Source organism: Fistularia commersonii, chromosome 3, assembly GCF_037954325.1.
Source record: "Fistularia commersonii isolate RoL2024-O1a breed Wild chromosome 3, RoL_Fcom_v1.0, whole genome shotgun sequence".
Lineage (NCBI taxonomy): Eukaryota > Metazoa > Chordata > Actinopteri > Syngnathiformes > Fistulariidae > Fistularia > Fistularia commersonii.
In genome coordinates this window covers 17,579,594-17,604,298 of record NC_141286.1, presented here as the reverse complement: position 1 = coordinate 17,604,298, position 24,705 = coordinate 17,579,594, and the positions used below count along the sequence as shown (strand labels likewise).

At 37.9% G+C, this 24,705-nt stretch overlaps 1 protein-coding gene across 1 annotated transcript in view; it reads right to left on the bottom strand.

Moving 5' to 3' along the window:
- Positions 1-2,426: 2,426 nt before the first annotated feature.
- Positions 2,427-24,705, bottom strand: part of iqgap1 (IQ motif containing GTPase activating protein 1) — a 54,607-nt gene continuing 32,328 nt past the window's right edge. The window contains exons 12-37 of the mRNA XM_086143926.1: positions 23,764-23,921; positions 23,521-23,681; positions 23,295-23,419; positions 22,502-22,665; positions 17,533-17,623; positions 17,197-17,364; positions 15,581-15,723; positions 15,333-15,503; positions 14,735-14,818; positions 14,585-14,656; positions 14,214-14,283; positions 13,259-13,623; positions 12,296-12,459; positions 11,980-12,204; positions 10,320-10,460; positions 10,143-10,227; positions 8,946-9,178; positions 8,202-8,334; positions 7,233-7,335; positions 6,712-6,847; positions 6,540-6,627; positions 5,419-5,628; positions 5,169-5,335; positions 4,042-4,164; positions 3,569-3,677; positions 2,427-3,228 (exon numbers count right to left, since the gene is read on the bottom strand). Coding sequence (XP_086000052.1) covers positions 3,115-3,228; positions 3,569-3,677; positions 4,042-4,164; positions 5,169-5,335; positions 5,419-5,628; positions 6,540-6,627; positions 6,712-6,847; positions 7,233-7,335; positions 8,202-8,334; positions 8,946-9,178; positions 10,143-10,227; positions 10,320-10,460; positions 11,980-12,204; positions 12,296-12,459; positions 13,259-13,623; positions 14,214-14,283; positions 14,585-14,656; positions 14,735-14,818; positions 15,333-15,503; positions 15,581-15,723; positions 17,197-17,364; positions 17,533-17,623; positions 22,502-22,665; positions 23,295-23,419; positions 23,521-23,681; positions 23,764-23,921 — 3,803 coding nt within the window. The 3' untranslated portion in view covers positions 2,427-3,114. The remainder of the gene's footprint in view (positions 3,229-3,568; positions 3,678-4,041; positions 4,165-5,168; positions 5,336-5,418; positions 5,629-6,539; positions 6,628-6,711; positions 6,848-7,232; positions 7,336-8,201; positions 8,335-8,945; positions 9,179-10,142; positions 10,228-10,319; positions 10,461-11,979; positions 12,205-12,295; positions 12,460-13,258; positions 13,624-14,213; positions 14,284-14,584; positions 14,657-14,734; positions 14,819-15,332; positions 15,504-15,580; positions 15,724-17,196; positions 17,365-17,532; positions 17,624-22,501; positions 22,666-23,294; positions 23,420-23,520; positions 23,682-23,763; positions 23,922-24,705) is intronic.

Genomic DNA, 24,705 nt, shown 5'->3' with positions numbered 1-24,705 from the left:
ATGTTTTGCCACAGTAGTCAACAGTGTGTACAATTCAAAAACCTTCAGGAAACATTACATTTATTGGGCTTTTTTCCCCCTATACAACATTGCAATATTATATACATTGATGGTGCATCAGGCAGATGTTTGACAACAGTACGTTGCTAATATACTGTTAACTCTCTACTGGAATATTGCAATGTTTTCATTTTCTTGAGACCTAAATGCTGTTCTCTGATGGCTTCTCTACATTTCTGTTGGAAAGTTCTTGTGATCATTCAAATCCTAGAAGTGCACTAAGCCAAAACAAACTCCTCGTGTACATTTGGTCAACCTCTCCACTTTAGTGCAGTGTCCAAAAGGGGGGTTGTGTGCTACAGATCAGAGCGTCACAAGATTATTGACAGGAAAGCAAAATTAAAATTATCAGAAGTTTATTTTTATTAGCGTTGCAAAAGATTACGATGCTGAAATTACACAAAAGGCAAGATAATTAGTTGGTGTTCTTATTGTTGTTGCTAATATTCATATCTATTTTCCTGTCGATTTGTTTACAAACAATGTATTGCTTACCTGCAATACAGTGCCTGATCAGGACCAAAATTTTAAAGCCAACACAAGTGTATTACATGTGCCATTTTCAAGAGAATTTTAAAAAGGGAAGATGGAAATAGTTACATTTTATAATTTGGATAGAAATTTTTGTACTCGATACTTGTTTTAATGGGTTTCAAACTGAAGACCTTCTGTAAAGATAATAAATCAGTCTTACTTTCTAAGCATATACTATTTCTGGGTCATGAACAAAATAGTTTGAAGTATAAAGTATTATTACACAATACTGGCACAAAGTACATTGTTGTTTCATGTTAATTAGAGCGGCAACGTTTGAATAATTACTCGTGACTGAATCATGTTCTAAAAAAAAACAACACTCATTGCTAACTAAATGCCGTTTATTAAATATGAATACTTACCAGTTTCTGCATGACAGGAAGTTAACTTACTTTGGACATGTGAGGACATTTGTAGATTTTGTCTGTACAAGTTTATACCTATGTTCAGAATAAATAAACACAAGCACTGTTTTCATAAGCATGTCTAAAATGTAGAAGTCCAGAGAAGGATACCTATTAAATACTCGAGCAAAGTACAAGTGGTTTAAGGTACTCTTTAAGTATAACTCTTGAGTCAAGCGCTTGCTCTCCATGACTGCCCACTGAATTAAGTGTCAGATCTGAGAAACTGTTTGCATGTCTAGAGCTTTATTCAGAAACAGGAAAAATACATTTAATTTACTGTGAATGAGAGCAGGGTTCCCACCTTTAGTCAGGACAGCTTTGCATAACAATCATCGTGTAATAAAACCAGTTTAAACAAGTTGAAAGCCTTTAAAATAAGTGTGTTTGGATACTTTTCTGATCAAACTGGATGACATTAACTGGTTTTCTAAGTCTAATCAATCCCATCCTTAATCCCAGTTAACATGATCTCACACTTTTCAAACACTAATTACATATTGCAGACGGACAACATATAAAATATAAATAAGGGCAAACTTCTGTAATCATTTTCAAAACAATATGGAACAACATACAGTTGACACTACTAGATCCCTTCTTGTGTCTTACACATCAACAGAAGTAATCTTTCTATTACATTGAAGTGGAGCTGTATAAGACGTCACATAGAAATGTCCTGAAGGTTGGTTCTTGGCATCAGGGCTGCAGTGGTCCAGTCCAATACAAACCATCCTGGGAATAAATCTGGTGTACTTGTAAACTATGCATGCCTCAAATTAAGTTCTTATGAGTCATTTACAACAAAAGCATATTTGGATTTCAATAGCTCAATGTGAGCCTATTACAATTTGTATTCTTGTCTTCTCCTATGCCTGGTACTAGATTTTCTTTCAAAATAAAATATAGCTATAGAGGGTTAAATTCAGACATACATAAATTCTGCTCTAAATGTGAACATTTGGTTTAATAAGAATCCAATTGAAATATCAGTTCTTACATCGTCACCATGTCACTGGTTTGTCAGTGTCTATTTTGGCCAATGTTAAAATTGATCGGATGCATTTATCATCTCTACATTCACACAAGCCATACAACTAAAAATCATGCATTATTTAAATGTTATTTGGTTGGATTTAGGCTGTGATATCAAGGTCAGGTCTCAGCAGTAAAATATTTAATCAGATTTTGATGAAGACAACAGTTTCCAAGTTGCTTTAACTAGGCAAAATACAGTCTTTTGAACGGGTAATGTTCACAATATCTATCACTTCAGGATCTGTGGACACTAATATAAACTACAGTACTTTGTACTGACATTAGCTTGGTGTGACAACATTTAAAAGCAACTTACTTAAGTCAGAAATATATCCGCTTGGTAAAACAAATTCAGAAATTTTGGAAAACACATTCTCCTGGGTTAAATTTTTTTTTTTAATAAACTTTACTGACAGCAAATTTTCATTTAATACATAGGGCATATCAGGTAATTATTGATAGAATTTTTTTATCCCCAAATTTCAGTATTGGTGCGTGACAGTCGGGCTCTAGGTCCAACAACAGTATTTTAAAAGACACAGAGGCTGGACTCTTTTCTCTATTTTCTCTGAATTTCATGGGTTTCTTTAACATTTATCTTAACCGACAACAGAATTGTGAAATTAAAAAAATGTCCAGAAAGAGTAGGAGCTCATGTATTACAGTACTGCTGAAGAGTTGTTTGCCAAGCTTTCATCAGTCAGGTGAGCAGTCAGCTAACAACAGAAGCAATCTCTTTACATATAAAATTCATTTATATACTTAATCATAGCCCATGCACAAGATATTCATAATAATTGAAGCCAAAAAATACAACCTCTGAACTTGCTGCAGTTATAAGACAGTTAAAAAAAATAAAGGACTGGTGTGCCTGCCTGCACCGAGACTGTTCCATTGGGAATAAAGCACATATCATGATGCATGTATTAAAATATAATGCACGTACATTTCCACCGGCACAAAAAGACAAGTGCATTGGGGAAAATGATGAGCAATTGGGTCAAGGCTTCTAGCAACCCTCGACGTGGGTTTTGTGGTTGAATCAGTGTCTCTGGCCCCTTAATCCACTGTTTTTCTATTTTCCATAAAATTTCTTGTTGAGCAGGAAAATGAGCAGGTTGACGTTAATCGTTGCTCGATCGAAGAGCTTCATCACCGCCACGCCTTCATACTGCAGCTGGAGGAGATCCTGAGAGGAAAAAGGTCAAAGAGTCAAAGCAGTCACCTGGCAACATCTGAAACATCTGCAGTCTTTCACTAGTGTCTCCAACATTTTTGAAATTTTTAATGAATTCCCTGGGAATTTCTTCCAGATTTTCAGTTTCTTTCTTTCTTCTCCCCGTTAATGTTTAAGTATTGTACTAATTTCTTTAAGAGAATTTACTACTTTTAAATCTATCTTTTGATTATGCTGAGATAACACTATTCTATGTATTATTTACAAATTAATCAAATTAATGCAAATTCTATTAGGAGTAAAACTTTGCCCCCCCCAAATAAAAAAGAAATCACGATCAAGTCATGAATACCTGATATTCTAGCGGTAATGTCTCCAAGTGCACACCCATTAACTTGGCCTTCACATCAAACACTCCCACAGAGTCTGATGGCGAAATCTCAAAAATAACATTCTTGAACCTGAGAAGAAAAGAGGGAACAGGAAACTTTTGATCAATATTTAAAAAAAGAAGTAACTATGCAAACAGTAAACTTCAACAATTCAGTTTGTTACTGAACTACAATGACTCAATAGAAATCTACAAGAAGTTTTAAGAAGTTGTAAAACTTAATAATTCCTTAATAATTCATAATGCATCTCCCACATGACCTAATGAGGACCGACACCATGAAATAGGGGATTGGCTTGTCCTGAGTTATAATACTGTTTATTTACTTTCCAACAGGTATTTTCTACAGACTCATCAAAAATTAAATGAATCAATAGAGGCTACTGAGATGTGTGAACTTTAAGTCTTTGGAAGATGAGTAGCTTTTGACTTACTGGTTGGGCTGCAAATCGTCTATCGAGATCAGCACCCCTTTCTCATGGAGGCGAGCTGCTGTGTACTTCTGTGAAATCTGTTTACTCTTCTTAGCCTTGTTGTCACCTGGTTTCTTTGACACCCTGAAGACAGAAAGACAGGTGTACAAAACAAAGCAGTACAACACAATGCAAGGTAATTTGCACAGCATACACTCAAAGTCACAATTGTTACTAAGAATAGTCAATAAGTAACATCTGGGAGGGACAAGAAGTACTTTTAGAATAAAACCTGTGATGTGTTTAAAGCGGCAGTTCATCTCCTAACGTGCTCACAATAATTGGATTACATTTTTAGCCTTCTCACGTTACTTACATATTTTCAAACTTATTGGCAAAAATACTTTTATAAAATAAATCTCACATTTTGAAGTCTGTATTTGCGCCATCTTTTATCATTGACCAGACCTGTTCTAAAAAAAAAAAACTTACCTCTGACCCACAAGTTTCAGCTACAAACATTTTTCGATGAGAAACTTCTGCATACAAAAGTTTTAAAACCATCGTTTGAATCCTATTACGGTTTGTCCTGAAGTTTCTTTTAAAGTTTCATTTAAAATCATTTAAAATCATTCATTTAAAATCATTCTTTTAAAGAGGGAATGAAGGTGTTCGATTGCTTCCTCACACACGTCTTTCCAGTCTCAAACTAATCCCCCACCTCATGTGTTTAAAATTATTTGAGGTTGGGGAATAGGGGAAAACATTAGATATCTAATGGTTTCGGGATAATGTTATTTATGCCAAAATAGGCACAAAAAAATTCACCAATTTAATTTTAAAACTTGCATCACAAGACTGTCACAAGAACTTAGAATGAAGAAATAAGATGCATCATTTCACCTTTATGATTAAACATTCAAATATTGATTAAAATACTAATTTCTTTGGCCAGGTTTTGCAAACTTCCATGTAGTATTTTCCTTGTTTTCAAGTCAATTCTTGCTGATTCAGGTAAAAATTATATTTTAAAGGGCAACATATTACTGGTATATTATATCAATTCCATATGATTTGGAAAATTAAGTTAGAAGGGCAAAAAGGAAATGGAAAACATGGCATTTTAAATAGAAGGGGAGGACACTCACTTGCCCTTGCTGGCCAAGTTGTCCATGCATGTCTTGATATACTGATTATAAGAGTCGATCTGCACGTTGTAAAAAGTGGTCTTCGAATTCAGAGCGCAGTTGGTCTGTTGAAGTCTCACCAGCTCAGCTTTCCTGCGCTGACGATACCTCCTCTGATTTCTGATATCCTGGGAACAAAGCATACCAATTGCATCAAATGCCACTTTTATTTTGATTACTAACACAGACCTTTTTTTTTTTTCTTTATTACCTTAGCTATATTGTTGATCAGGTCTTGATAGCGGTTCTCAGGATGAACCTTCCCTAGTTCCGTCAGCCTCTGCAGGTTGTTCTTGATCTTGTCCTTCTTGCCCTGCAGCGTCAGGCTGTCATCCACCACTGGCTTCACCTGCTTCATCTTCTCGGGAGTCTTTGCGTCTCTTATTGCCCTTCTCTGCATTGCTCGCTGGTATTCTGCTTCCTGTTGTACAGGAACACAACAAAGAATGCACAGTCTGAACAATATTTTTTATAACAGCACACAATGCTTTATTTTTGAATTTTTCTGATTACAAATACTGTCATTTGTGTAACAAACACACTAAAAAGCAACTAATGTTATTCAATGCTTATATTATAGTGTTTTGCCTCTTTTGACAGACACTGTTCCCATTGGTGTGTTTTAAGAGTGCAGTACCAGTTGAGTGATGAAGGACTACACATAATTATTACATCATTTAGTAGAAAATTTTATATTTGGCTTGCAAAAGAAACAGCCTGCAGCTGCTAAATAGATTTAGATTTGGCCAGCTAAAGAAAAATAGTCTAAAGCTGCATTCACAAGCATTTTAATAAACACGATCTGTGACGCACAGGATCCCTGATCATCTCTTGAATATAACATTTCAATAGTGAGGGGGATAAATGTTAAGCTCCAACTTTTATGATACTTTCCAAGTTTCTTGTAAAACATTTTTTCCTTGCTGATTTACCATCTGCTGTTCAGATCACTTCCCACTTTTTTTCAGCGAACATCTTGGATTTCTTTCTACAGGCTCATGCTGACTGCTGGTGATTTTTGTTACTTTTTCAGACTTTTATCTGCTGAATCACTCACTAAACTGTACTCTATTAGTTTAGTCATTAAATATAATAATTTATATGCTGGGGAAAATTATTACTATCATAAAACATTGGTTATATATAGCAATATATAAAAAAAGATGTTGCCTTTAGGCCTTTCTTTTCCAAAGGAAGTAAAACACCCTCTTTCTGTTTATTGCCACAAAGATATTAAGTAGATTTAGAGTTTGACACAGCGACCAGCTGACTGCCATCAGGTGACAATCTAGATTCACTATAGTAAGTAATTTCAGTTTTCTCAGTCTGGACCTGTTCTGGGCCAGAAGTGGAGTCCAGGATCTCAGTCAACGTCTCCCCTGGCTGGAAGCGGATCACATCCACAATCAGCCTCTTGGTGCTGAAAATAAAAATAATCAATTGAAATGCCTCGAACAATTGTTTTTTTTTTTTTATTCTCCTTGAATAATCAGTCTAAACATACTTGAGCAGGAGAGTTTTGGCATCCACCTCAGCGTTGGCCTCACCAGGGACATCAAACTTGTTAGTGAGAGTAAGCGAGACCTCTGTCTTTCCCATCAGTTCTTTGTTGGGATCCTCAGGAGGGAGTGGATTTTCACCTGAGTGGGAAACAGCAAAATAACCATCTGCTCAGAGCAGCTGTGCGCATTCTGTAAATAATTGCTCTATGTCTTCACTTCAGTCGTTTAGATCATAAGATTCCTGCCACTGTGTTCCTCTCATGTTTTCCTCAGTTAACCTCAGAGTTTTCTGTGTTGTTTCCTTGTATTCTACTGGTTAGTTTGTGGAAATGGTTTGTGGCAGCAGTCACATTGTGATCATTTGCTCTTGACACTTTTGGAATTTAGTTGCAGGCTGCATTACAGCTAAAAGCATAATATTGGTGGACATTTCACAAACTGCATGCAGAGGCACTGCTTTGGAGAGACGAATTTCTCCTACTGTCACGGATGAGTGTTTAGAAGTCAGGCCAAGCCCGCTCACCAATGAGAGACTCCACAGTGGGGACCTCTCCCAGGTCCTCCAGCAGCTCATGGATGGGGTCATTGTGCTCTGGAGCAATTGCATCCTGATGGTCCAGCAGCAACTAACAACAGAGGGAACCCCCGAGGTGGACACGTTACGAGTGATGGCGATAATTAAGTGAGAAATTCATGAATTTCATGGCACTGGATGGAAGCCTGCTGTTGCAATGCTCTTTAAGGATGCACGTCATAACATTATTTTTGTCATAAAATAGACAATGCTTCTTTTTTTTTTATTTTCTAAAACTCAAAACAGGGTTTTATAAACTGCATCTATTCAGTTTCTGCACTTTTGACCATCATTTAATCAGTCTTAACTTTACGAAAGAGAAAAAAAGTCAAGATCACACTCCGATACCAGCTCATCAAATGTTCAAATTTGTTCAAACACAGGGGCTTTAAGGTAATTAGAATTTCCGGAAAATGTTTTTGACATTTTACAGATCTGTTAACATGTTTGATTATTTGATAAAATTAAAAAAAAAAAAAAAAAAAATCCAGTAATTGAAAAAAGGTCAGCATTAGTTTGGATTCTAGCAGTAAAATAAAATTTAAAAGCAGCTTGACTTCAACGAAAATGGAAGATTTGAAGGGTATATGAATGACTTAACCTTTCAGAGAAATACAAGGGAGATAATCTATTAATTTAAGAAAAAAATATCCTTTAATAGTAAATTGGCATAGACAGGTGACTTTTAGATTTTAATTGTTTTATTTCTGTTTTTGCTGAAAAATCAATGTCAGTTCTACTGTTCTTGGGGATCTAACAATCATTTTATGAAGCAATCTTTAAAAATTGAAACTCATCTGTGACTTAAATGTCTATGACTCTGATATTCTAGAATGAGCCATTCAGCACAAAATTGTTTAGCCTTTTTTTAAATTAAGCATCATATTTAACCATGTCATAGGTTGAGAGAAAACTCACCGTGTGGGTGTTGACTATCTCTCCGATTGAGATGTAGATTACAGGTTTTGTGACAGTAACTAAATCAGAATACTGATCCACGTTGAACTTTTCTTCCAGTGTTGGAACGTCACACGATGCCAGGAAGAAACGTCTGTGATGAAAGAAAATTGAATATACCCCTTACACATACAGTAGGTCAAAAAATCCTACCAATTATGAATACTGGTATGTGTTTCTGATATAGTATGCTGAAAAATTGGGATTTAAGGAGGGTTTATGATCTGATCATAAACCCTCCTTTCAAAAAAAAAAAAAGAAAAAAAAGAAAAACAAGCACAAATATTGCCCAAGTTAGGCATCTGGACACAGGATGTTGGCTTCAGTGTTTGTGGCTGAGAACCTTCAGGTTCCAGGGTTTCCACATATAAGCTTTTTCTTGCCAAGAGGGAATTTTTAAGGAAATGTTGTCATTTTCTGGTTTTCTCTTGAATTCAGATATGGATGCCTGGGATCCCTAACAGGATACCCATGTCTGAACAATGACTATTTGAGGACTGAACCGGTTTTGCATATTTAAACCACATGTGTATTATTCGCCTCGGTGAGAGTCAAACAGTAAGAAGAGAATCACGTCTGAAAGACGCGGAAGTTAAAAAAACAACAACACAAAAAATGCATTTGAAATGCAAAAAATGCATGAAACTTTCTTTATCCCTTCCAACATTCCTGGTTATATATTTTCTCAAATAATAAACATCAAACCTGAACTTCAGGTAGGAATTGCTGAGATATTCATTGATGGGGTTGAGGTGGGCGTTATCACCCAGGAACATCTTATTGGAGGCGGCATGCTGCAGCATCTTGGCGACTGAGCCCAGGTTCCGTCGCTGTTCGGTGGTCAGCTGACCCCCTGCAGATACTTCGATGATGTCAAAAGCATCGGGGGCAACGATGGCTGGGTTCATGTAACGGTAATATAGCAGATTCCCAACAATCTGAAATGGCACAATCAATAACATTAAGTTCAATATTCAATGGTAATATCTGTGAGAAAGAAATATTCTCAGTGCCTTTTTAAAATATTATAAGGTCACAGATTATGGAGGAAAAAAAAACACATTTGAGATTGGGTTAAAATTAAAAATCTATTTTAACTGAGAATTGTCATTGTAGAATAACAAATAAAGGAATATGTGATGTTTTTCCTCTTAAACTTGTTCCCTCATAATACAATTTCAAAATTAGCAGGTTATCCCTGTAGATTTGCCAACTAAATAGGATAAACACATCTTTTCCATTGTTGTTTGTTTTCAAAAAACTATCAAAAGGTGCAAATTAATTACACATCACTTATCATGGGCAAACTGTCTTGAGATTTATCAGTTTCAAAGGTGCTGTCACATGAAAAAAGGAAGTGCCGTTGACTATGTCAGGACAGGCTTGAGCAGGAAGTGAAGGAGAGCCAGGAGAGTGGTGAGGCTCACCTAACGTCAGCGGACAGGAGTACAACCCTGCGCCGATACAAAGGCTGGAGCCGCTTGGCAATGCAGAAAGTCAAAAAAGAAGAGGAGGGGGTATAAAAATAGATGAATAAGAAGCAGGGAAGCAAGGGGAAAGATGAGATGCCTGATGAAGAAGCCGGAGAGAAAGTACTATGCTTACAGTTAGTATGCTGCTGCAAATTGTCTTTAAAGAACAAGATATAGAGGTGAAAGCTGCTGGCTTTTGCATCCCTTTTTACATAATAAAATGCAATCTTTGAACATATCAGTGCGCTACTGCACATTGTAAAATAAAGGCCTTCCCCACTGTAAAGCCCCCCGAAAATTTACCACACTATCAAGTAGATAAAATTGGGATGCCGAGAACACGAGAGGGCAGTCCTTTTTCTCAGCTATGCTTGAATGGCACCATTGTGACCTGTAAGTGCTGAACTAAAACAAAATTAAAACAGCAAACCTTGAGCAGTTCGTCCTCCGTAGCATCTGGAAACTTCTCGTGGAGGGTGTCCTTCAGCACTTTGGAGATAAACCGCATTCCATATCTAACAGACAAAAACAATCCCAGTGAGCGTGTGATAGCTGTAGGTTTGAATTTGCTGATTATTAAAAATGTGACTCAATCTAAGGGACCTACGGAATCTTATCTACTGAGACGACTATAGCAGAAAGGAACTTGTCGGTGATGGTCTTCATGCTCCTGATGGAGGCCTCCAGTCTTGTTCTCACTTCCTCATGGGCCATTGCCTGCTCAGGAGTTACATCGTATGGCAGCTTGCTGTTACAAACAGGAGAGGAAAAGAAGACAATCAATGCAGCAAAGGAAAATGACTGGGTTGTAAATACAAAGTAAATATCAATATTTTGTAAAGATATTGCAAATGCATTTGTGATATTGCTACATTTCATGATTCATCTGGACTGGTATTCTGATACCAGGCCAAACCTTTTGATATCCAAGGTATAGAACAGGGGTGTCAAACTCATTTTCACAGAGGGCCGCATCAGCAAAATTGTCACCCTCAAAGGGCCACATGGAACAGTATAAATGTAATCAAATAAATTTAACTACTCCTAAATGTGAAATAGCTCTGAATTTATTACTCATTCAAATCCAAAATGTAACATATGCATTCCCATCTGTCTTGAAACAGCCTTCCATCTGCATCAACTTTTCTCATTTATCATTACTCACTGGCATTTATATTACTCACTGGCATTGATGTGGATTCACTGCAATCTAATGGCGGGATGCCGTAACATCAGGGGTTACATAATCAGCATGAATAGTGGGAAATGTAGTTTATGGTCAATGCACACATTTGACTTATTAATTTTAAGACAATCAGACCTTTTGAGACGTTCTCACGGGCCACATTAAATGAAGAGGCGGGCCACATTCGGCCCGCAGGCCTTGAGTTTGACACATGTGGTATAGAATGAGTCTCAAAACCATGTGCTCAACAGAAGTTAGCTTCTTGTCAAAAGACTGGAGTAACAGCTTAGCATTCATTATAATATATTGATTAACATGGCAACAACCTGGCAGCTGAGACACTTATCAGCTGTGTTTGAAGGCAATTTACTTTTATTTGAATTTGGCCAAAAATGATAGCTAAACTTTTTGAGTTTTTCTTTATCAGTCTTTAGACAAGTGATACTGCAATGGAGTTTTTAGTATAGTCCATTACATAGCATCTGCATTTTTGGCAATTGGTCACGGAGAATTATTGATATTTATAAAAGCAAGGTCAATCTGTCGTTATTGTCACAAAATTTTGATTTCACCTAAACTGTGACATCATAATAAACTTTTTTTTTTTTTGCATTACCTCTCTTTGAAAACAAAATATACTAAGATGTTTTAGTTTAAGGACCTTATCTTAAAAGAACTAAAAGGTTGTTGAGAACCATCAAAGCTATCTTATTTTGTTTCACAATATTTTTTTAATGACAGCTGAGTTAAAGGCCCAGTTTTAAGGATACCAAAAAGGTATTAACCTTTTTATTCAATTAAGGTTTTTTTTTGGGGGGGGGGGATTTTGGTAGACACTCTTGATATATTTTTTGGACAACAATGAGTATGTCTATGGTGATACCATTAGGCAAAGGTAATTTGAAAGATTAACTTTTCTGGCAAAAGTAAACTGAAAATCTGGCCTGACATTAAGTTTTAATGATAAACGTGAGTTAATTGAAAACTGCAGTAAATATGTTGATGTATACACTGACAGCTTATTTTCAAGTCAAGTCAAGCAGTTTAACTATCAGTATTGGACCACCTGGTTGAAGCTTACCTGGCCTCTCCAGTCTGCGTCTCCATCTGGTTGACCCAGCTCTTGTAGATGTCCACCGGGTCGGTCTTGATGTTGAGCGTTTTATCGTCCATGATCTCCTTGACAACAGGTGCCAGGATCTGTCTCAGAGCATTCTGACCACGAGCACCTCGGTGGAAACTCACCACCATCTTAATGACCGTTGGATTTCCTGTGACAATCTCCTTCATCTGGTCAACTTTAGACCTGCAGATGAGGAAAAAAGAGTTTAAGAACCAAATATAAAATGATTAATGCTCAATATACAGGATTTTAATGACTCTGCATCTGGTCTCACTTGATCTCTTCCTGTAGGGCAGTTTTGAAAAGCTTCAGCAGCAAGTATTCCTCTCTCTGGTTAGAGGCATAATTATACAGGGTGAAGATGACGGAGTCCATAAACTTTGTGGATTTATTCTGGGGCATCTGGAAGATGAGCTTGGCCAGGTAAGTAGGATTGGTCTGGAAAAAAAAAGAAAAATCAGGTTAAATACGGTTTTACAGAGCGACACAGACAGCTGGTTCAACAAACAGAGCTGGTGGGCATGATGACTTGGATGTGACCAAATTACATTAATGGGGTTTTATCACCGTGCAAATATATTTAAATAATCAAGGATAAATAATGAAGAATGAGGGCTCTGGATTTGCAATTAGGGGACGGGCTTTAGTGATTTTACTTTAGAGGAAATGCACAAAATGGCAAATTATTGATCCCACCCTCACATATAAGACAATTAAATTTTCTGGTGTTAATTTTGTCGATTTATTTCCTGCCATTTAGCTCTTTATATATTTTGCTGTATTATTGAGGAATATTCCAAGAGAAAAAAAAGTCCATTTAGGAAAAAAAAAATGACGTAGTAACAAATTCAGATTCAATTTACATTACAGATCCACAATGCATTAACATTCTGGTGCTTAGATCTGAAAGGAATATTGTTCCATCCAAATCGAAATACCTCCTGACACATGATCTCCTAATTACTTCCAATTAGGGTCCTCAGGTTATCATGAGTTAATTTGGGGTTTCCAGTAAAAAACACAGATTTTGAAACTCTTTGAAACGTAAATGATGCGATAACAGGCATCATGTATTCAAGGACAAAAGTAAATGCCAAAATCAGTCAATCAAACTCAATAACGCTGTACTTCAAATTAATTTGTTCTTAAGTTCTTTTTTGTGAAATGATTGATAGCCATTTGAAAAGGTGCACAGTTGGAGAGGATTTAACTAAAATGATCAAAGACCTACAGTTACCTGTAAAAGGTAGAAGAGGAATTGGTAGGCCTCCAATTTGACCCTCTTCTCCTTGCTGAGGGCCTTGAGGCCTCCCCTATGCTTGTTCATCATCATCATGTTAGAGAGTTGGCCCTTGTTCTTCTTGGTCAGCTTCTTGCTGTGCGACACCACTTCTTGCAGTGTGATTTTGTTCTTCACCAGCAGACCGATCTTGATATCCATTAGGTTCAGGTCATTCTCTAGCTGCTGATTGGAGCGTATATTGGTAACAACTTCCTCACGAAGCCGCATCAGTTCCAGTTCCTCCTGGAAGTCCTGGTCGCTGTGATCCAACAGGTGCACAAACTTCCTCACCACTGCCATTGGTGGATCCGCCGCATTGACTTTGTGAGGAAGTTGTGAGACAAAGGAATATTAAATGAGCAATTAAACTACTAACTAATTTATGACCAACTGCAGTCACTCACTTTACCATGTTTGTCTAGAATTTGAATACACAATTTAACTAATTTATGAAAATACTGAATACAGAATAATTAGTCTGTTCAGTCTAACAGATCGGATCACCAAATTAACCTTTGAGAACAAGCTGGAATGCCGGATTCTATATAAATAGAACGGGGAAAAATGTGTGAAACATTGTAGTGACTGATGAAAGTAATGAGCTCAATCGCATTATCCTTAAATTCAGATGAACATTTGCGCCGAATCAGAAAAATAGGTCAACAAGATTTTTATGCAGACACAAATTCACAAATAGAGGTTTTGTTACATCATTTAGAACATGACCTATGCCATTTGATGACTCATATATCATTAGATTATCCTCAGTCCAAGTGAATATTTGAACCAAATCTGAGGAAAGTCCCTCGATACCTGTTTAGATACTACGCTCATGAGAATGGGCCAGAGAGATGTTGAGAAGACCTGATAAGGTCTTGCCAATACAGAATTGCAATGGAGGAATACTTACTCAGGGTCTTGTAATCATCCCTGGCCTTGTTGGCTCTGATGAAAGCTTGAATTTTCACCACTTCATTGATCTGCAATAAAGAACAGCTATCAATAATCCAAATTATAAACCACAGAAATCCTCTGAGTCAGTGTGGAAATGACATTTTGAGGGTGTTAAATGAGCCATCTGCCTCCCTCAAACCCCAAAGGGACCTGGGTAAATGTCAGCCAATGTGTCAGGGGAAACTATGTGACATGATTGCAAGAGGCAACATGATTAAAAGCCTTCATTAAGTCTCAGGAAATTGGTTTTTGTAGTGAAAAATGTACAGTCACTTTTCTCACACTCAATTTACAGTTGTTATAATGTGAAGGGGGACAGCTACTCACATGATCTTGGAAGTACTTTAGGCGATCCTTGTATTTCTTACGAGCTTGATGCATTCGAACCATTGCTTGGATCTGAGAAAGAAGGAATTCTTTATTATGAAATTCTAGCATACATTTATGATATCTGATGAAGCAGCGTTGTCACTTTACTTTGACTGCCTCCTCACTATGGTCTTTCAGATACTGCTTGCGATCCTGGAATTTCTTCTTCTGCTGGTATCCTTTCCAGTGAGCCTGAGGAAAAACAAGTATATCACACACACACGCACGCACGCACGCACACACACACACACACACACACACATTGTACAAGCAGACAGATTAATCTCTTCATAGGATGATTAACAATAAATAATTCAGTCAGCACTGGAGACAGTGATATTGAAGAAAAGACAAGGATGAGCTGGAGGTAGCAGAGATGAAGATGTTCTCTTTGGGAGGGATGAAGGTGGACAGGCTCATAAATGAGACCATCAGGGGATGACAGTGTTAGATGTTCTGGAAATACAGTCAGACAGAGATGGTTCTGACATGTACAGAGGAAGTTCAGTGAAGATGTGGGTAGAGGGATGCTGAGGTTGAAGCTGCAAGGCAGAGGGCCCAGAGGAAGACCAAAGAAAAGATTTATGAATGTTATGAAAGGGGGCATCTAGTTAGCTTAGAGAGAAGAGTATGCAGAGAATAGCATTAGATAGACAGATTTAACTGTGAAGATTGCCATTATGATGTTGGTATACGGCCCGCTTACCTGTATGCATGTAACAGCTGGGTCTTGGGATTCCAGGAAATTCATCCGTTCCTTGTGGGCTTTCCTCACAAGGTACCCACGACAGCGCGCTTGCAATTTGGTTATTAGAACTTCATTAGCCAGCCACAGCTGCTCCCGATTGTAAGCTGTGGTTACCCCCGACACCACAGACTAAAAGGAACAAACACAGTTAAATGCCGGATTGAAAAGGTATGAGCTTACACTGCTTCCCTGAGACAGTGACACACCTGGATTTCCTCCTTGTTAAGCTGGCAGTTGTTTTCTTGAAAGCCCTCTGGTTGTGCCCAAGTGCCCTCACTGGTCTTCAGGTTGTAGTAGTAACTGTGACCACCCTTAACCCAGTGCTGGACCCAGTCACTGCCATTATCACCTGGACATGCAACATCACAATGTGCAGGACGGATGGATGAAATTACTTATGTTGCAAGGTGAATAACTCATTTACCACAATCATTTATTTACCACGAATGTCTCAAACTAGTATTGGAAAGTACTTCACAGTTAAATATTGTCAAAATAAGTTAGCCTTAGTAAACTTAAATAAATACAGGAGAAAAAAATATCAATCTGGTATAAAATGATAATAAACTTAGAGGGAAATGATGTTTTTCCACAAAAGTTCTGTTTCCTTCGTGCAACAGTGTTGCAGGAATTGATGTTTCTACAATCCGACAGTATTGCACAACGTTGTTAACTTTGAAACAAGTTATCTTGGGTAAGACGGGTGAGATCTTGGGAAACTGTATGTGGCCACACTTTGTTTACCAAGAGGTTTTTTGGCCTTTGGTATTTGAATCTTTATCACTTCTGTCTTACAATATCACAGAAGGACTGGGTGATCGTGATTGCAATTTTACTGTGATCTAAGATGGTGGTATAGGTGTATGTCTGAGTGCAGAGCAGCGGGGTGGACTGTGAAACTATCTTCATCAAAACAACCTCAAAACAACCAGCAGTTTCTTTTCAAGTACTAGAAGTTTTTTTTCCAGAAAGGTCCTACATTACAGGAACCCAGCACTATGCCACCTTTACATCTTAAAACAATCAAATGCATTGAATAAAATTAAGTCCTCTCTTTGCCCAGAAACTATGGGATATATGGATCAACAATTCACAAGCAGAAATTGATAGTTAAAATACTTCAGCATTGAAAATTCTAATTTAAACAAATTGTGCTTCTAACTCACACATCTTTGCATAAGATCAAAACTGATTCTAATAAACCAAGATTCATTATATCTACTACAATCAAAAAATAAATATTTTACCCTGAATTAAATCAAGAGAGATTTAGCCACACAGGTTTGAATTCTGTCTGATTTAGAAATATACTATGGTGAAATATCTATTCATCTATTAATGTTTCAACATTAATGTGAGTCTGACTGCACATAGGGCATGGTTTTCACAGGCTGTACACCATGGGAAAAGCTGTGATTAAATAGTTAAAAAGAAACCCCTTGATGTAACATGCAAAGCATCGCATGAGGAAAAACCTTTAGAATCTCCTGGATTCAACATCAGTATCAAAGTGATTTTGTTATTTTATTTGTGGGGACTCAAATGTACACTTTAGATTAATATTTGATCAATCATAAACCCCTTATTTAAGACTAAAAATGTGCTTTGCATTTGTCTGTCTTTGACTTGAGTGCTCAAAATTCTTCATATAAACTAAATATGGACAACAGAAATGCCCTAATGCCACAAAATGTGATTGAGAGTATCTTAATTGAGGTGAAGACTGCTCTTTTCAGAAGAAAAGAATTCCATCATTAGTTTTTTTTATAGCAGTAGTGAGGGACACAAATCAGTCTTATTCATCCACAGGTGTTTTCCTCACCAGCATTCTTCTTTTCATCTTTGATTTTTGCCAAATCATCCTGGTAGGTCTGCGCACATTCAGAGGTGACGCCGTACAGTCCTGCACCGGGGTTCCGCAATGCAGCAATTGTCTGGGCTGAATCGCCACTATCAACCGCCTCATTTATGGCCTGGATGGACTGAGACACTGCAGACACAGAGATAAAAACATTACTTTGCATTTATCCTTCAAATTCTTTATATCGTGGACTCTTAAACTTGGCACACATAATGCCCCACGAGCTCCCCTCCCTTCAAAAAAAGACTATAAATGGTTTCAATAAGATGTAGTGTGTATCAAAGTGTGTATTTTTACAATGTAAAGCCTCTTTTGTGTCCTGGTTAGCCCTCAGAATAGCATCTTGGATCTCATCCAGCCACAGCACAGCAGAGGGGTCTTGAGTCTCCTAGTGGGACATGGGAAAATATGTTAGGAAAGTAGCAGTGGAGAGCCAGCAGTGACTTCACACACAAAAACAAATTCATAACAACTGTTCCTGGCTTGGAAACTGACATGCTTGTGATTTATTTTACGACCCTGCGGTTTAAAAATATTTACATTTTATTAGAAGAGGAGCTGAGGAAAAGTAACACCAGGAACTAGAGGAATTAACTTAATAAGTAAAATTACTAAATTGTCTTCATTTTGTTTTTCCTTTTGCTGAGGTGTAAATGTATACTGAGGCAAAAGATGGAATATTGGATTGCATTTTGAAGAACGTAAATGAAAAATCGGCTATATTGGTTTCCTTTTTTTTTTTCCACTAACCATATTGTTGGTGTATCAAACGACCACTCTTGTATCTACTTAAGTGAATCAGGAGTAGTTTGAGTCTTTACATTCCCACCGCTTTGTTCTGTCTCTGAGGATGATCACTTATGTGAATCCCATCCTTCAATTAGTGGCCACTGTAGCCAGTGTCAGCAGTCAACAGTGACATAGATTCTTCCTTAAATGACACAGTGTTGATTTTACTGAACTTGTTTCATGACTATATGATTCTGCTCATCGGCAACTGAATGTTTAGTTTCTATGAAATAAAGTCAGACTGACTAAGGTCAGCTCCCGACTTTTAAGGGAATTTATCAAACGCAGCATGTTTATCCCCATGCATGTATTCAGACATCTAACACAGTTCGTCGCAAAAAAAATTACTGTGCAACAGATTTATCGAGATATAAAGCTGGTTTGCCAAAACCTTGACTGAAGATTGCTATCACTGGATGTTGATATATGAAGAACCAATGCTCTGAACTAAACTCAATTTGATCTGGTTGGCTCAAAAAAGAAAAATATCTTTTTAACACATGGGGTAAGTTTATATTAAATTATTTTGAACATTGATCTCGGACACATTAACTCTTCAGTGTGCTTACTTAGATCTGTGGGGCACAGCCAAAAAGAAAAAAAATCCCTCTTGATATACAGAATGTAGGTCATGAAAGCTGTAACTTGCAGCTTAAACTAGGATTCTTGAATAGTTTATTAAAGGTAGTCCATAAACAGGAACCTCAGTCATTTAATGCTTAGAAGACTACAAGAGGGTCGTGAGTTGCTTGTCTTTATTATGCAGCTTTCCTCCATCTTTTTTTAACATGAAACTGAAAATGAATCTAAAATTCAAACAAGGCAGAGAGCAGGCATGGACTTCAAAGTGAGCTAAAAAAAAATGGGTTGAATATGATAAACCCGGATCTTCATCGACATCCGCCACCCCCAACACACACCTACAGAAACACACATACCACATTGCACTCCCTGATTCATTCACAGGTTCAGCCACCATTCATTTCCTTTCCACGTGGCTCTTTCATGTATGGAGTAGCAGAATGGAGAAGCTAATGCGCAGCCCACATAGCAGCAGGCATGTTGCCCGTATAATCGACAGAGCAAAGCAGTTCAAGCTTTTTCTCTTGTCTCGTCATCAGCAAAACGAATTTACCAAACATTCATTCATTCTCCAATCATTCTCCTAGGTTCAACAATCAACTACCCTCATTTCCAATGTAAACAGAAACCAAACAGCGACAAAATTTGCTGGATTTATGGGTAAAACAAACCTGGTAACTATTACAACAGTGCCAAGCGTTCAAAAACACCTAAAATGCTGTGTGACTGCCTTGGGAAACATTTTCTTATCGTTATTGCAATGCACTCTAGTACCACTTTAAGATGTGTATTTGTCAGTAAAGGATCTTTTTCTTTGTGACTGATCATTTCTGTTCTAACTGTAAAAGTATGATAAATTTCAGTGAATACTGCATTTGTAACAACTGAAAGAAAGAGGATTAAGTTTATATAATGCCTGAAAACACATTATCTGAACACCAGTGAGGTGGATTTTCATATGTGTTTGTTGTAGCTTATCACTTGTTTTTATGTAAATGTACTCAGTTTGGCAAGAAATTATGGGCAAGTATAGCAAATTATTTTGAAGCTCAGTAATACCTTAGTTGAAGCGCAGTAATTCCTAAGTGCCTCCAGAGAGCGCACTTCTCTCTGTTATGAGTGAGGCAGGCAGAATACTAACAGCTTTTACTTCTCTGAGCTCAGACACACAGACAGTACATTGGTTTTCAACCTCCTCCCAATGTCCTGCCCCTTCTTGGTTCTGCTGCAGGGGAGGTAGTAAGAGCAGAGAGGAGGTGTGTGTGAGTGTGGGCGTGCATGTGTAAGGGTTCAGTGAATGATATCCGATCTTTCTTTTCTAAGGGAAGGGGGGGACAAACATCTGCAGCAGTGTATGCCAACTCCAACAGGCCCCATCTTTATAGTAAACAGAGCCATACCTGATTAGTGTTTGCATTTGCCACTGTAATTGGCATTTGCTGGTGATGAGTTATGAAAGCTAGACAGGGTGTGGTACCAGAGGGTGAAGGAGTAGCCTACAACACGCTTGAGTAATAAGGCGTTATACGCAAAAAGGGGAAAGAAGATGATGAAAACTATGTGGAGTTGGGTAATCATACTTAAATTGTTCTACAATGCAGTTCCTTGTTCTTCAGACACCATGAGTAATTCATATTTGGGCTCATGTAATACATTCAACAAAGTCCATGACTGGGCTAGAATGGATAAAGCCTCATTATCTCCAAACTATGATAGATGTAATTAAAATATGAAGTGGTATCTATCTGAGCACAGCAGACCGTTCTGTGCTTGTTAGTCAGTGGAGTCTGGGCGCAACTTGCTGCTGTTTATCCAGGATCAGGCTGCAGTCAAAGCCCATTCTGCCTGACTCCCTCTGACTCACTGCTTAAAACACTGCAGACGGCCACAGAGTGAAACATCAGGCTTCATCTCCCAACCTCACCTGACAGGGATCACATGTGAATAGCCACACTTCGGCATGACTCTGAGCAGCACAGTTGAGTCAGATGAGGGGGATAACCCTCCCCACGGCTCAAGCCACATCCTCCTAACTGCCACATTGGCCACCATACAGCTACAGGACCCTGTGTGTGAGTGCCCATGGGTCCAACCCCATTAATGTAAGAGTCAGTTTTCTGCCCTTTTAAGGAAACAAATGGCCAAGGCCTTACTTGTGATTTCCTATGATGTGATACAGGCAGGAAGATGTTTGTTTTCACCTCCTTGTTCTGGGTCCCAAAAGTATGACCAGTTCCCACAAGTTGTTAAAGGGTTGGGATTAAATTGACCGCTGTTGACATTTGAGGCAGTCGGCACATATTTAGAGGTCTAACCTTGATAAGAGACTTCCTTAATTTGTATCTACACAAGAGAAAACAAATAGCGGGCTTGTCTTGATGGAAAAATCTATGTATTTAAAGCGCATGAGCTAAAAACACTTTCATGATATTCAGATATCGATAGCACATTCAAATATTTACAGTTTATTTTATTTTTTTTTACTTAAGTTCCCAATTATAAGAATTGCTATGTGATCCTTTTGTAACTGGTTACTAGTTATCAGTAAGTAATTTTTTGATGACTAGTTGCATACATTAAAATTATAAATTGGCCAAGTTTCTGTTAAAAAGAGACTAGACTATTGACTATATATGACAGAAAGAGAGAGAGAGAGAAAAAGAGAGATAAGTGACTTACTTTTATAATACCACACAGGCTACGACACGATAGGTTTCACAAACCTGTGTGTTACTAAGCCACTGCGGAAACCATGAGAAGATTTATCTTATGAATGAATAAGGTATTTTCACATAATCGTGAAATAACACTCGCATGAATATGAATTGAAGGACTACAACTTACATTTGTTTTCATTATCAATGAACTTGACCAGAATTTGTAAAGAAAGAGACCAGTTGATGGCCCAATAAAAATATACATCAAAACTGTAGACAACAAAAAAAGGCCTAGACTAGTTATTGAAATGTTAACAGTACAAAATGAACTTGTCAATTGTAGGTCTATTATGCCCTGGTCTCTGAGGAGAGGTGGATGAAGTCTTGTAAACAGAAAAGGTGGGTGTCACCAACAACCACACAGGCAGAGAGTCCAATACACTCTCCTTGTGAGTGGGAGGAAGTGAATGGGTGGAAGATGATCACACCATGACATCAGCAATATGTTTCAGACATGTGGGTTTCAGACCTTGAGTCATGTTGCAACATCTGCAACAGTAGTGTGCCTTGGATCCTTCTGCCAGTGGTTGAAAGGCCACATTTATATACTGTATGCAGGATCATTCAGATCCAACACTTCATATGCTCTTAAAATATTGGTGTAGTTGGCCCTGAGTTTTTGTAAAGAACATAGAAATGTTCACCCAGGGGGAAATTATGTTATTCGAAGGTGGAGTCCGAAGCTTTCCTCATTGAACTATGGTGCACGCGTCGGAATTTGCCCAGCACAAGCATGAACTCAAAAAATACAGCTGCAAAGTGTATTGTTAGGCGTTTTGTTTCCCATTCATATTACGAATGTTTGTGTATTACATTTCTGTTATATATCTTGTGTGCCTTCACTGTGTTCTCACTTCAAATTCCTTGTTTTGGAGATATGTTTGTGTTGAATTAAGTAATGTAAATATTAGTGCACTACAGTTGCACTAATATTGTACAAATATGTAACTTTTTACCGGCTCTAAATCCAAGGAAAAACATCCGTATTGCCGAGGCACGGACCACAGCATGTAGCTTCAAGCTATGGGTTTACAGTAGACTCTGGCTTAGTCTACCAGATGCTCATAGAAAACCTTGAAATAAGCCAGGACACTGACAGCAGGGTTGACTGAAATCTATGATCATGATCTTATCATGCTGCTCTGAGACAGGTGTATTTGTGTGTATAATTGTCTTACATGAGCCTTTTCTCTACGGGCCTCCAGCAATATATCATGGTAGTGCTGGGCCACAGACGGGTCAACATCAGTGAGCTTGGCCGAGGGATTCTGTAACATGGCCAGAGTCTTCATGGGATCCCCTTCGTCCAGGGCTTCGTTGATCAGTCCGATAGCTGCGATTCCTGCAAACACAAAGGAAGTGCAGTGGAGACCATTGCTTTATTTCTAATTATATTTTTTAAATACTTTAATTTCCAGACAAGACCTGGTGAAATACTACTATATTTCTAAAAAATCTGAAATTTAACCACCAAGCAGTTCCTTTCATTTAGCAACTGTCTAAGGTTCTCAGTGATTGTTGTAATGTTATGATGTGGATTATGATGTGGTCTTCTTTCAATTCAAACTGTGCTTCTGTTCTTATTCCTACAGATCTATGTTTAAATTCTATTTTGGAGAATAACATTTGTGGACAAAGAGCTTCTTTCAACATTAAGTGATAAAAGCTGGATCTTTCCATCTTTTGTTATTTTTATGATATCACAAATATCTGGAAGGCCTCTCTGCATAAATCTGCTTGCAGAACTTGGAAAAAGTCTATTTGCAACAGAGAAAAGTAAGACAGAATAGTGATGACTTAGAAGTCCAAGTTAGTAATAGCTCAGACTATAGACACCTGGCATGCTAATATGGAATTTTAGTATTATTCTTCTCTAGCATTCAACAGATTATAAGGAAATGTCAAAAACTCCCGATATCAAAGTCTCCAGATACCAAAACTTGACAATGGGCGGAAATCCTATGGTCTTACGTTCATGCTCCTCCTGCACTGTTGCGTTGACTTGATCTATACAAGCTTGAATGTCATTCCAGGTCAAAAAATCACAGCCCTGCTCTCTGGCTGCAGCCTTTAGCCGCATCAGCTCATCTATGTATCTGCAATCAGACAAGCAGAGAAGAACATCTGGCCTAATCTCTTCAGAGAAGTTGTCAGTTTTTCTCAATTTGTGTATGTTTGTGTGTGTCTGCATGCTCACCTCTGTGCGTAGTCATCCTCGACATTACTGAGCCCAGTGATGGAGCTAAACAGTTGTTTCAAGAGCGCGCCTCGGTCTCCAACATCCATGGCCTCGTTCATGAGAACCACCGATGACAGCATCTCTACTGCAACCTGAAGCTCTGGGTGTGACAGTGAACCCTGCAGGACAGATGCTTCAAGGTTAACAAGATGTTAAGGGAAATAATAAAGCAGTGGTGTATTTTTGCTTTGTATTTGAGACCTGTTGGCCCTGCAGGATGGACAGCTCTCTCTGGTAAAGGTCTGCAGCTTGTGGGTAGACCTCAGGAAGCTGAGCATCAGGATTCATCAGCTCCTCCACGGTCTTTTCGGCCACACCTCCTCTAATAGCATTGTTGATGCGTTCAACTGCCTTCAACACTACACAGACACACATACGTTTAAAGGACAGATTCTTTATATCACTTTTGAATAATAATGGCAAGATAGGATATGTTAACATTTCAGGAAATCTAACAAAATGAAGTGACTCCTGAACCATTGCGTTGTCAAACAATGAGGTTACAATCAACTACTAGAATTATCCCCCCTTTGTTTATCACAGGTTTTGCGGGTGTTTTCGAGTTGCATTTTGAATGACAACAGTTGTTTTAGAAGATCTCTGAAAAATGATTGGAAAGGAAAAGGTCTGTGTTTAAAACAAGTAAAACCAGACTATTGTTTTGACCATAGCAACACAAAAACTCATTTTTTCCCCTGCTGTCATATATTTATGAACTGCTGCTTGATTGCCTGGTGAAATATAAATCCCTGGCAACAACACAGTCCTGCCAAATGCAGAAAAGCTCACTTGTGACTTTTGAGCACCACACAATAAATTGTTGAGAAATTAATTGTTTATTTTATTGCAACTTCCAGTCTTTTGTTAAATCATCTGATAAAAAGCATTTCCCCTCTGAACTTTTTCATTTTTAAAGTAGTTTGTCTTTCAAAATTAGTTTGAGAAGCATCTGACCCTCACAAGCATTAACCAGGATGAAACTGGAACATCTCCTCAATCTCCTCCCCAAACTGAAACCTCTTTTTTCATTCTTTTTATTTCCCAGATCTTTCACACTATATTCTCATTAAGCTTGTGTTCATTTCAAACACTTTTACTGTTTTTTTATGTAATATTGTTCTGATTATTTGGCCTCTTGTTGAC